This window comes from Pleurodeles waltl, chromosome 11, assembly GCF_031143425.1.
Source record: "Pleurodeles waltl isolate 20211129_DDA chromosome 11, aPleWal1.hap1.20221129, whole genome shotgun sequence".
Classification (NCBI taxonomy): domain Eukaryota; kingdom Metazoa; phylum Chordata; class Amphibia; order Caudata; family Salamandridae; genus Pleurodeles; species Pleurodeles waltl.
Genome location: NC_090450.1, coordinates 942,153,280 through 942,167,418, shown reverse-complemented (window position 1 = coordinate 942,167,418; position 14,139 = coordinate 942,153,280). Strand labels below are relative to the sequence as shown.

Below are 14,139 nucleotides of genomic sequence, written 5' to 3'. Positions count from 1 at the left end.
TGTGAAGGGAACATCTGGCCTTGACTAGCAATGTGCATCAGAAATGTGTGGATTGATTTGGTTCTGGGAAGCTCAACACACACTATCTGAATGTTTGTGTCACATGGTGAAACCCTTTTCAAACTACAAAATAAATAAACAAAATGCAGAGTAAATGGCCAGTCCATTTTTTTTTTTAAACAAACCATTGCTTACTATCTACTAATGGCAAATTATTAGAAAGATATTACACAAGGGTGACATGGGAAAGAAGTGACAGTAAACTCACCATGTCTACATCTGTAAGACAGTGTCTTCATTACTCTGCACCAGGGCAAAATGCATAATAGTGTAAGCATGGGGCACTGGTGCCTTTTAAGAGCAAGGTATGCCCCACGTGAATAAATTAACAGAGGGTGGCTTGGGCACAGGACCACTCATGCCTGTACATCACAGGGTGCACCACTACATTCAACTTGCATCTTTACAGCTGCACTCCAAACCACCTAAATCCTTCAATAATCACCCACAACCACATCAATTATAATCTACAAGCCCATTTACACACTCACAACATGCACTATACATCTACAACACCATCTATAGCATTCTCTCTACACAACATACACATTGAACAACCATCCTAAATACAAACTACCACTACTAAGCTGCCAATTATATCACCATGTTGTTATATTCTACACAACTATCTATGCCAAAAACCCATTTTGTTTCTTCCTTCAATCCCCCGAATCCCACTCAAAATAATTCCTCAACAAGACCAGGCCAAACCAGCAACAACTTCTGGCACTGACCTCCAGTGCACAGTGCTAACAAAACAACTATGTGGCACAGCACACTGATCAGTGTTGCAAATCACTTACAAGGCAATGTATCACTGAAGAAACACTGACACTATCTTAGTCCCAACTGTGGGCATGAATGCCACAGGGAACACAGAGAAGTGAAATGAGGTGCAACTCCAGTATGAAAGAAACAGCCAATGAGTAATGAAAGTTGTGGAGGCCTGCTTACCTATGTTAGAGCTACAACAAGTCAAAGAAGGGTGCTTGAGCACCCAGTATGCCTTGTGCTTTCCATACAGAGCAGTAGGGTTTAGCAGAAAAAGATTTTGAGGATCACAAAAGTTACATAATAGCAAGTCTGTTCCATCCATATAAGGGTAAAGGAAGAATTATTTTGGATACAGATTCCATGATTTCATGATAAACCCACATAAGTTAAAGGGAGAGAAAACACATGGCGTAGAGGCCATAAATGGCACGTACAACAATATTCTTTCCTGCTTGTGCATCGACCCATTATATAGAGCACTTCAACGACCCAATAGGTCTGGCATATAAAAGTATGCTTTAATAAATAAGTCTCTGTATCAGGTACGGGAGAGAAGCTGACTAAGAACCCGAAGGTATGCCACTGTAAAGAAATGCAGGAAGTGTTCTGATGCAATTTATTATAAATTTTGGATGCTAACTGCCATCCAAGTACAGCGCTTTGATGACGCTGAAGCTTGAGTTGAGCTAATGCAACTATGTAAATAAACCCCCTACCTTAACAAGGCAGAGAGAACTAACACAATATACAGTCCAGAAGCATCTCATTGTAAGGCAGAGAGAGGATACCTGATGCAAGGTACTATATACCTTGAGTATCTATCCATTCCAGTACAGGGCTCAGATGCCACTTGGTGTCATTTTACGTAAGTCAACATAAATAAATGACCCTCACTTGTAAAATGTACACAGACATAACTATCTAAAAAAGGATACAGAGAGAGGTGAGGTGGCATGTGAGGCCTATACCTTCTCTCTGGCTATCAGTCCATTCACAAAAAAAAGACCTCCGATTCCCCAAGTGGCGTGGTTTGTACATCATGAAATACCAAAATACCACATACATAAATCCCTCTCCCAGTTGAGGTAGAGAGTGGGGTGTGTCATGATGCAGGATCTGCAGATATCCCACTGCAAAGCAGACAAGAATGACCCGAAGCAAAATAAACAATACCTTGGGCATCCCCCCTATTCATGCTCAGCACACTGACAGCTGCGGTGGCCTGCATCATGCTGTACATAACTACATAAATCATAAGACAGAGTCCATTACGGTTTAATTTACAAGTATAGAAGCCACACGGCATAGGATCCATAGGTAGGAAACTATAGGCTACAGATAGAGAAATCACCTGATGCGTAGCTCTTTTAACCGTCCTCCTCTGTTCCAGGTGTATCCCACACAGTACTGAGCTGGACGACTCGCATGTGAACGACTATTCCCAACATTCCGCATTGCAGGAATATGGGCAGCAGAACGATCTTCACGGAATTGCGGTTTTGGCACCAGGGGTGTTCTAAAAGCAGAGGAACATGAAATTAAATAATGTGAGTATACTGTAACCATACACTCAAGGACATTTCCACATTTTAGTAATGCCAGAGGTCCCTTCGTATTTCAAACTGAGATAAATGTGGCTCATCTAAGTGACAAGAAATTGCCTAGATATGGCACCAGAATGGTCAATAAAAGCTTCATGTTACGCAAAGACTTCTTTTCAGATTTACATAATTTTCTTTTGAGGCACTTGCCAACTTGGTAATGGGCTTGCAAAATGATCTCATGCGCCCTCCATTTAGCCAAATGTCATCACCTACGGACCTACCTGCTGACATATTCATTTAATAGAGGTGTGTTAATAATACATTGAATAATAGCTGTAGCAAATCAAGACTTGTCCATTGTTGTAAAGTCCTGTTCTGTCTCCCAGCTGAGATTATTCAAAGAGCCAGGCCTTCAGTTATTTGCAGAACTCAAGAAGCAATGAGGAGGATCTGATGCGGGAGGTCATCTCATGTTTTGGGGAGATATATGAGAAAGCGTGACCTCTGGTTCTATTTTTGTGCATGCAGCGTGCATGTACTAGTGAGGGTCCGGTTGAGCGGAGGCACCCAGGAGGTTGGTGGAAGTGTATCCAGCTGTTGAGGTAGGCGAGGCCTGGGTTGTGTAATGCTTTGTATATGTGAGAAGAGTTTGATATGAGCCCATTTGTGCACGGGGAGCCAGTGAAGCTACTTGGGGTGTGAGGTCATGTGGGTGCAGCAAGGTACGTTGAAGAGGAGTTTTCAGATGGTGTTTTCAATGGTTTGGAGACGATTCAGGAGTTATTTGTTGACTCCTCCATAGAGTGTGTTGCCATAGTCAAGTCTGCTGGTTATCAGGGCCTGTGTGACCGTTTCCTAGTATTCTATGGTAGCCACCTGAAGATTGTCACAGCATCCTCAGGATGTGAAAGAAGGTGGAGGCCAGCACATTTACCTGGGCTGTCATGTTGAGCTTGCTGTCTAGGGTGATTCCTACACTTCTGGCATGGGTGGTGGGGTGAAGCGGAGGTCTGCCAGTCACTAGGTAGAGTTCAAAGCAGAGGTTTTCCTTCCGTTTTTGTCTGAGTTGAGCTTGAGGAAGCTGGATCTTATCCATCTGGCTACCGTGGTCATGCAGGTGGTGAAGCTGGCTTTTGTCGTGAGGAGTCTCAGCTGATAGGAAGAGTATTAGTTGGGTGCTCTATGCGTATAACAGTATATCGATGCCATGCAATCTGGTGAGTTCAGCCAGGTAGGTCATGTGGATGTTGAACAGCTGAGGACTGAGAGATGATTCTTGGGGAGGACTTTGCAGGTGAGTTTCCTGGACCCTGAAGTGTAAGGTGGTAAGCTAGCTTTATGTTCTTCCTGTTAGGAAGGAGAAGAATAAATTGAGGGAGGATCTTTGGATGTCTATTTCATGTAGTCTTCTGATCAGGGTAGAGTGGTAAACCGTGTGGAAGGCCAGTGAGAGGTCAAGAAGGATGAGGGCCGCTGTTTCTCCTCAGAAGAGGATCATCATAAATGTCACTTGTAGCGGAAATGAGGACAGTCTTGGTGCTGTGGTTGGGTCTGAAGCCTGACTGCGTGGTATCTACGAGTATGTGTGCGTAGAGATAGGAGGCGAGTCACTTGTCGGTGATTTCTCCGTGACTTTGGCAGAGTGGGGGTAGCAAAGTGATTGGTCTGTAGTTTGCTAGTTGAGTGGGGTCTGGCATTTTTTTTTTAAGTGTGTTGACTGCTGCATGTTTCCAGTCCTCCAGGAACCATGAAGCGGTAATCAAGGTGAGTGTTTCACTGACTGGGGAGGTGACAGCGGTCAGTCAGTGCCTCAGACTGGATGGTCCCCATAATGTCAGCTGTTTCTTCCATAGTGACTGTTTCCCATGTAATTAGGGTGCTTTTGGGGTTGTTTTGGGTAGGCTGAAGGGGTTCGATTGAGGGTCGAAACTGTTGTAGATACCTTTGATCTTGTTGCTGAAAAATTCTGAGAGGTTGTCACATAGTTCTTGCGAGAAGGGTGATGCTATTTCTGGTGGAAGATGGAGTGGGAAAGTCTTTGACAATGGAAAAGATGTATTTACAGCTATTGGAACGGTTATCTATGTGATCTACTAGGGCCTTCTTCTTGGTTTCTCTGATCTGCCAATGGTAGCATCTGATTGCTGCTTTATAAGTCTTTGTCAGTTTCTTTGTGGTACTTCTCCATTGTCTTTCCAGGTGTTTGCAGTGTTTTTTGGATGAGAGGAGTTCCTCAGTGTACCAGGTAACCAGATTCAGGTTTTGTTTATTGATGTATTTGCAGGGTGCCAGGGAATCGGCATATTCTGTGATCCACTCATCAAGCTGTTTGGTGTCTCTGTTTAGGTCGCCAGCAGGGTTCGGCTGGTTCATGCACAGGGTGTGGGACCAGTCAGATTGTGAGATGCTGCTTCAGCTGCATCGGGCCAAGCTGATAGTTGTGGGTTTTGTTTGGCGAGGGATATTGATTTTAGAGTGGAAGATGGCATGGTCAGTCCAAGTAAGAGGTGTGATTTCAGTGATTTTGATGCTCCTGAAGTTGGCAAAGATGGTGTCAAGGGTGTGAGGATTTGGCAATGTATTTTGTCAGTCCAAGGTTTCCTGGCTTTAGATGAGTGCAGTAAAGTTGGGGTTATTCCAGTCTTCCAGGTGGAAGTTGAGGTCTCGTAGTAGGATGTAAGCTAGTGTGTAGTGAGGGAGGCAATGAAATCTGCAATGATTTTGGTGAAAGTAGTGCGCAGTAAAGGGGTTCGGTAGACGAGGGTTCCATTAAGGGTGTATGTTGCTGAGATTCACAGTTTGAAATGTAGGTATTCTGTGATAGGGGTTGCATTCTCTGTAGATATCGTGTAGTTGACAGTTTCCTTGAAGGCTATCGCAACTCCTCCTCCTGCTGGGATGGCTTTGGCGATGTGTACCGACGCAACAGTTGACCACGTTTCAGTAAGAAGAGGAGGTCTAGAACATCATTGTTCAGGATGTCCCAGATTTCTATGGGGTGTTTGCTGAGTGAGCTGGTGTTATGGAGCATATATGATAGTGACACGTTGGTTTCTGCAATTTCCTCACAAGCGGACCCTCACATTTATTCACTTGAGAACACCATGTTCAAGATGCTGCTGATAAAGTAAAACATGGTCTGGAAACTACAGAGCTGCTCATTAGAGCTGTATCTGAGCTGTCTCAAATAACTAAAAACAATACTAATTTTAACTTGGAAGGGCAGATGGACATCAAATGTTGTTTCTCCTTTAAAACATGAGACTACTCATTGTCTATAAACCTGGGACAGTATATTGAAAAATAACATTATTAATTTTTCCCTCACAGATAATCTCAACCTCTACATAAGGAATAGGCTCTCTAATGAAATTCTCACTTAGCCTGACATAAACTGCCACGAAGGGTGCTAGCAGGAGACTATAAAGGATCGCTCAAGAGCTGCAAGTAGTTCATAGTTTCAACATCACAAAGCATCATGCTTTCAGTGACTCCACTGGCCTTGAGGATGGAGCAGCCCTTGAAGGTATTACATCAATTTTAGGACTGTGCATGTGCCATTCAGACCCCTAAGGCAGACAAGTTGGTATCAAACGTGATGTTTGGATAAAATATATATTTTTTCAATTATTTAGGGCTTGATTTAGATATTGGCAGAGGGGTTACTTCATCACAACAGTGAAAGATATAAATACAAATCCCCTTATGTCCTATGGGATTTAGATGTCAGTGGGTGGGATATCCGTCACTGTTGTGACGGAATAACCCCTCGGCCAGTATCTAAATCAGACCCTTAGTCTTCTGGAGGTAGAGTCTCAATTTTACATTCAGGTCAGGAAACTCTGGCTAATTTCATTGTGCAGCCTACAGTTACGAAAGGGGCAAGTAAATTTACAAGCCTTGTTAGATCTAAATTTAACAAATGTCAATGTCACAAGATTCAGAAACAAAATCCTCTCCTGGGTGAAAATGAACAACGAATTTAAAATGCAGAACTGTAGAAAAGAGGGTGGACTAAGAACACTGTCCACCTCTCCATAACAAGTATTGACTATTATTTGACATCCATAAAGGCCACACTCTGCAGAAGGTGTGAAACCTATCTGGAAGCAGCCAGAACGCACACTGCGTTTTTCCCCTCGAAGCAGACATAAAAGAACACATCAGTCTTCTTCTGCAGTGGAATCCATCTGCCTTAGCTGGAAAGTAGTTTGTAGAACAGATCACTTTGAATCCAAGAAACTGTGGATGATAAACTTGACAGCTTACCAGCCTCCATCAAAACTCCTTCTCTTTTCAGGTTCTCTAAAAATGTTGATACTGTTACATTCAAATGTAAACTTTGTTCATGTTCATGTCTGAGTGGACACTCACAAATGTTACCTTGGTACACAGCTCTCTAAATCGAAGGACTAAGCCATTTACAGTTACCTCTCGGTTTTTTAAATTCATTTTTCCAGTTATTTCTTGACACTTTTGCACTTATGTAACCATGAATAGTAAACAATAAGTCTAACAATAAGTTAAAAAGCAAAGGTAAGAGGGATATGCTTCTGTCCTCGAGAACTTCCAGAGTATCCATAAACTGGATAGCACTTTGAAACCAGATTTCTATGGGATCAGAAAGCGAGCAGATACCACAGAGCTAAAAACCTACTTTTGGAGGCCGACAAATGCAAATTGCTGGCTTGGATCTCTCTCTCTCTTCAAGGCGGCAGGGCCCTGAATTCTGTCTGCATAGTAATTCTAAACATATTTTAAAAATCGACTTCCCTTGATCTCACCTCACAAATTCCCTAGTTTTACAACCTTTGTAAAGATATTTCTTTAGGAGTTTTGCAAAGCAGCGCATGTCACCCTAGGCCACTTCAGAGCAATGAGCAAAGAAAATAGCACAATGAAAGTTTTCACACCATGAAAGCAGAGTTCAATCAGATCAGAAGATCTGGTGTTGTTCTATTCCTCAAAAAATTCTAAACTAAAAGCCCGTTAGAAAAATCGGGTTATCAGGAATTTCCCAAATCGAGACTGTGCCAAAATTCGGGCCCCGGAAACCCAAAGATCTTCCATTTCCACTATACTTTAGTCTCTTAATGTAATACTTTAGTATCAAATGAGCCAAGAAATAATGAAGGTTCCTGGTTGTGGCACAGGGCCATGCCAACTTCAGAAGTAACCACTCCTTTGCCTCATCCGATTCTTACACAATATACTGTGTTTAAACTTGACATTATATAGCACTAAAAGCCAATGGTCACTTGAAAGACTCTCTCTCGGGCGTCTACATCCATCTCCTAATTAACTCATCAGACTCTTCTATTATTCTACTAATATGTCTCACCCCTTCTCTCCAGCTTTTCCTGCACCCCAATACTTATAAACCTTATTCTTGCCTCATCCCTTCTTACCCCGCACTCTCAAGAACTTCCTACTTTTCATAGCCTCTCTTCATGTTCCCTCTTCCTGTTTTCCATCCCAGACCTTCCAAGCCCTTCTTTTCAGTTGGAGAGCACAAACCATCCTGACTTTAATTATTTATTAGGCACGAGCATGCAAATGGAAAACAAAGTTTTAAAGCGCGTAAACAAGTAACGAAACGATCCTCATACAAAATAAACGCATACAGCAACAGAATCTCCAACTATATCAACCACAGACGCATGTATGCATAATACACAATCATGATAAAGCGCAGTTCTCAAATATGATAAATAAAAACATCAGAAAACTATATTGACAAACAACCTGAAGAAATCTTTACATTCCAAAATTAGATTTAACTCACAAAACCTTAGTGAGCACCCCATACATACATTTCAACAGATACATGCAACACATAAAATGCATATAATAGCCAAAACATACTAAAATATTTAGAACAAGGTATGTAAGAATGATTGAGACTAGTCTGGGATGTACAATAGGAAAAAAACACTTTGCTTCGTAATAAATGATATAGCCTAGTTTTCAAAATGGAAAGGACCGAGATACTCCACAGCAGCACCAGGGCCATCACAGTTCACCCTGAGTGAATTATGATGATCCTGTTTTTCTCAAGAATTCCTGCCTCTGACTTTCCTTAACCCCTTTTATCCTCCTGTCTACGGCATCCCCCTGTGGCTTAAATGCGTAGGACCTCTCAGGTTCTGAGATCGCGCATTAATTTAAAGTGCTCAAGGGTGCCAATACAGCTAAGCAGGGGTGCGACAGTATGGAGAAGTAGCATCAATTCTTGGTAGCAAGCAGGTGCTCAGAGATAGAGGATGCCTACATTTTTTTTAGATTTCCATTTTACGCACTAACTACCCCCTCACACTTCATATCTTGTCCAACTTAAACACACGCCTCTCTTTCATTAGCACACGTTTTTCTTTCTCCGATTGAACACATTCAAACCTACAGTCTTCCAGCCCTTCTGTCCTCGTGCTCATCTCTTTACCCATTCCGTCTACTACCCTTAGTTAGTCCCGTGGCATTTTACCTTCGCTCCCCCATCACTTCTTCCACTAACATCTCCTGCTTACATCTGCCCAGCCTGCAACCTACCTCCTAACGCTTCTGTTTACCATATCCTCCTCATCGTTTTTACCCTCTTACAAATTCTGCGTACCGGTTTCGCCCCCAAACATCCAGATCCCTGACACATAGTGACCCCCTTAACTCCTAACTACCCACCATTGCTTCCGCCCCATAATAGTTGAAGTTTCCCCCTCTCATCCTCACCTTCCACGCCCCCTCCGCTCCATCTTGCGGTGGAGGGTAGACGCTTCGAGCTGAAAACTTGATATTCAACTTCCCCGCCCTCCTGTCCCGTCCACCCCGCCCTCCGCGCTACTTTTCCTGCCCATTGTCCCAGCATCTGTGCCCGTTCTCATGGAAACCGCCGACGCCCGGTAGTGCGCCTGCGCAAATCGAACCAATCCGAACTATTACGTTGCCTCCATTATGACAAGGAAAACACTGCTATGAGAAACAGACTTCATTGTTGGGCGCAGGAGAGGAGCGACTCCGTATAGACACACTTGTCCATTCTGGGACGCAGTTGCATCCATTGACTTTATGGAGGTTCACAAGAAAATTTCAAATAACATTATTGTTTGAAAACCCTATGGAGCTAGTTTAACTATATTTGTGAAAACACTAATCTTTAATTGCTCGCTGCCCAGATTAGACTCGTTCACCTCAAATTATTACATTCCTGAACAATATGTTGAATGTTTTTGGGGACATATAGAATTTCGTCTTGAATATGTTACAATTACTGTCACTCAAAAATGTCCGCCAGACTCACTTAACTGCTTGTCAGTTGCCCCACACTCGAGATACGTTGCGCACTTTGCTCACACGCTTGTCAGTTTTAAGGTGTCGCTGGCCACCTCGCGTGGCAAACGGCTAGCCTGAAGCAGGTTTGACCGCCGCGCAAGATGCATACGAATTTAGAAAGAAAAACTAGGGTCAGAAGGTTCATTGTTGCCATAGTATCGGCCCACACTCGTCAGCTTGCACCTCTCGTGCATGGTGTGTGTGTGCATTGGCATACCTATCTTTGTGTGTATACTTCAAGCAGTGTATTCTTTAACATTTTGGGTTGCCGTGAGGCTTTGGGCCCACCTTCGCTCTCCATTTTAGTCTCACATTTCACACGTTTTAGGCTGACATTTGTTTAAGCAAAGATATTTTACAGCAAATCTTTCTCACAATGTAATCTGTAATTCTGTTCAAGGCTATGAACATAGAACAATTTATCCTAGTGCTTGTGTTGTCCTTTGGGAGACCACTTCTGAATCCTAGACATATCATGTAGGAAGGTAGCCTCTTTCTAGCCTTGTTACCCCCACTTTTGGCCTGTTTGTGAGTATATGTCAGGGTGTTTTTACTGTCTCACTGGGATCCTGCTAGCCGGGACCCCAGTGCTCATAATGGAAACCCTATTTGTCAGTGTGTTTGATATGTCTCACTGGGATCCTGCTAGCCAAGACCCCAGTGCTCCTAGTTTGTGGCCTATATGTGTTCCCTGTGTGGTGCCTGTGTCACTGAGACTCTGCTAACCAGAATCTCAGTGCGTATGCTCTCTCTGCTTTTAAAACTGTCACTGCAGGCTAGTGACCATTTTTACCAATTCTGATTGGCACACTGGAACACCCCTATAATTCCCTAGTATTTGATACCTAGGTACCCAGGGAATTGGGGTTCCAGGAGATCCGTATGGGCTGCAGCATTTCTTTTGCCCCCCATAGGGAGCTCAGACAATTCTTACACAGGACTGCCACTGCAGCCTGAGAGAAATAACGTCCACAATATTTCACAGCCATTTTACACTGCACTTAAGTAATTTATAACTCACCTATATGCCTAACCCTCACTTGGTGAAGATTAGGAGCAAAGTTACTAAGTGTGAGGGCACCCTGGCACTAGCCAACGTGCCCCAACATTGTTCAGGGCAATTTCCCCAGACTTTGTGAGTGCGGGGACACTATTACGCATGTGCACTACATATAGGTCAATGCCTATATGTAGCTTCACAATGGTAACTCTGAATATGGCCATGTAACATGTCTAAAATCATGGAATTGTCCCCCCATGCCAAATCTGGTATTACGGTGCCAATCCCATGCATCCCCAGGGCTCCAGCATGGACCCCAGCTACTGCCAAACTAGCTCTCTGGGGTTTTCACTGCAGCTACCGCTGCTGTCAACCCACAGACAGACTTCTGCCCTCCTGGGGTCTGGGCAGCCCAGTCCCAGGAAGGCAGAACAAAGGATTTCCTCTGAGAGAGGGTGTTACACCCTCTCCCATTGGAAATAGGTGTTAAGGGCTGGGGCGGAGAAGCCTCCCCCGCCTCTGGAAATGCTTTGAAGGGCACAGATGGTGTCCTCCTTGCATAAGCCAGTCTACACTGGTTCAGGGATCCCCCAGCCTCTGCTCTGGCACAAAACTGGACAAAGGAAAGGGGAGTGACCACTCCCCTGTCCATCACCATCCCAGGGGTGGTGCCCAGAGCTCCTCCAGTGTGTCCCAGACCTCTGCCATCTTAAATGCGGAGGTGTGAGGGCATAGTGGGGGCCTCTGAGTGGCCAGTGCCAGCAGGTGACATCAGAGACCCCTCCTGATAGGTGCTGACCTGGTTAGGTGGCCAATCCTCCTCTGAGGGCTATTTAGAGTCTCTCCTGTGGGTTTTTCTTCAGATAACGAAAGCAAGAGCTGACCAGAGTAACTCTGCATCTCCCTCTTCGGCTTCTGCCAAGGATCGACCGCTGACTGCTCCAGGACGCCTGCAAAACCGCAACTAAATAGCAAGACGACTACCAACAACATTGTAGCGCCTAATCCTGCTGGCTTTCTCGACTGTTTCCTGGCGGTGCATGCTCTGAGGGCTGTCTGCCTTCACCCTGCACTGGAAGCCAAGAAGAAATCTCCCGCGGGTCGACGGAATCTTCCCCTGCTAACGCAGGCACCAAACTTCTGTTTCACCGGTCCTCTGGGTCCCCTCTCATCTTGACGAGCGTGGTCCCTGGAACACAGGAGCTGGATCCAAGTGACCCCGACAGCCCAGAGGTCCTTCTGTCCAAATTTGGTGGAGGTAGGTCCTTGCCTTCCCACGCCAGACAGTAATCCCGTGTACTGTGTGAACTGCAGCTGCTAGGGCTTCTGTGCACTTTTGCAAGGAATCCTTTGTGCACACGACAGCCCAGGTCCCCAGCACTCCGTCCTGCATTGCTCAACTCGCTGGGTTGACCATCAACTTCGTGGGACCCTCTTTTGTAGTGTTGAGACGACGGCCGTGCTCAGATTTCTGGAACGCCTGTTCATGTGCTTCTGCAGGTGCTGCCTGATTCCGCGTGGGCTCTCTGTGCTGTTGGGCGCCCCCTCTGTCTCCTTCTCCAAGGGGCGACCTCCTGGTCCTTCCTGGGCTCGGGCAGCACCCATTTTCTTCACCCGCGACTCTTGCAGCTAGCAAGGCTTTTTTGCGGTCTTTCTGCGTGGAAACAAATCTGCATCCTCCAGCATGCCGTGGGACATCTTCTGTGCAAAGGAGAAGTTCCTGGCATCTTTCGTTGTTGCAGAATCTTCGGCTTCTTCCACCCGGAGGCAGGCCTTTTGCACCTTCATCTGGGGTTTAGTGGGCTCCTGCCCCCCCGGACACTTGAGTGACTCTTGGACTTGGTCCCCTTCCTTTACAGGTCCTCAGGTCCAGGAATCCGTCTTCAGTGCTTTGCAGTCAGTTGTTGTCCTTGCAGAATCCCCTATCACGACTTTAGTGTGTTTCTGGGGTAGTAGGGTAACTCTACCCCTACTTTTCAGGGTCTTGGGGTGGGGTATCTTGGACACCCTTAGTGTTTTCTTACACTCCCAGCGACCCTCTACACACTACACTAGGCCTGGGGTCCATTCGTGGTTCGCATTCCACTTTTGGAGTATATGGTTTTTGTTTCCCCTAGCCCTATTGTATCCTATTGCATCCTATTGTATTCTGCAGTGTTTGCACTACTTTTCTAACTGTTTACTCACCTGATTTTGGTTTGTGTGTATACTTTGTGTATTTTACTTACCTCTTAAGGGAGTATATCCTCTGAGAATACTTTTGGCATATTGTCACTAAAATAAAGTACCTTTATTTTTCGTAACTCTGAGTATTGTGTTTCTTGTGATATAGTGCTATATGATATAAGTGGTATAGTAGGAGCTTTGCATGTCTCCTAGTTCAGCCTAAGCTGCTCTGCTATAGCTGTTAGAACACTACTAATCTACTAATAAGAGATAACTGGACCTGGCACAAGGTGTAAGTATCATCGGGTACCCACTATAAGCCAGGACAGCCTTCTACACATCACATCAGAGCTGTGCCTCTAATACCGCGTGGGTTTGATAATCTAAATGGATCCCTGCCCTACACAGGTCAGAGGAGCACTCTGGTCGTGATTGTCCTGCAATGAAAGAGGCGAACAGGAAAACTGGAGCATTCCCGTTCAGCACTCGATTACCAAGTTCTGATGAGTTGCGTCAGCCATTTTGAATCTCTACCGGCACCCTCCTCAAATTGATTACGAAGGTTCAAAATCAGTTGAGACTGCAAGTCTAGGACATTCCAAAGGTGGCAGAATTAATCTGCCAAGGCCCTGTAGGGGTTCTACATGGAATTTCCCACAAACACATCTCTTTGATAAGGTTGAGGCCCCTATTGGGGTACCAGGCACTAAAGAGCTCAATGATCTGTAGGAAACTTTCAGGAAACTGCACCAACTCATTTAAACCTCACTGGAGGACCTCTTACAGGAGGGCACAGGCCCTAGTGGCCTATTCCACTCGGATATTAGCCTGGTTTGCAACTAGTGATCCAACCAAGACCAAAGAGATCCTGATTCTCCTTATCCGGATGGCTGGAATAAAGAATCTAAGAGAGCCAATGAATGGCACCCATTTGGTGGGACCAAGAAAAAAACTAAAGTCTGAGGCCTTCAAAGAAAAACAAGTCCAGGATGTATGCAAAGACCTCTTCAGTTCAGGCATCTGCGCTCTTCGGAGTGGAAGCCTTTGGATAAAATGGCAATCTATCTTAAACAAAGGTTGATTCAACCGTTAGACAAGGAGATATGAAACGAGCTATGGATGAACTGCCCAAAGCCTTTAACCTAAGGTAAGGTCGCAACCACTCTGGAACTGAACACCACAATGGTGACCTTCATGCACAAACTTATTAAGGATCATAAGTAAGGCATTAATTGATCTTGGCAATCCTGTCAAGATCAATTGTTAGATGAC

At 44.7% G+C, this 14,139-nt stretch overlaps 1 protein-coding gene across 1 annotated transcript in view; it reads right to left on the bottom strand.

The window, feature by feature from the left end:
- SFI1 (SFI1 centrin binding protein) overlaps window positions 1–9,191 on the bottom strand; it is a 328,160-nt gene extending 318,969 nt beyond the window's left edge. Inside the window, exons 1-2 of the mRNA XM_069215083.1 lie at window positions 9,102–9,191; window positions 2,186–2,350 (exon numbers count right to left, since the gene is read on the bottom strand). Of these exons, the coding sequence (XP_069071184.1) occupies window positions 2,186–2,350; window positions 9,102–9,124 (188 nt within the window). The 5' untranslated portion in view covers window positions 9,125–9,191. The remainder of the gene's footprint in view (window positions 1–2,185; window positions 2,351–9,101) is intronic.
- Window positions 9,192–14,139: the final 4,948 nt, after the last annotated feature.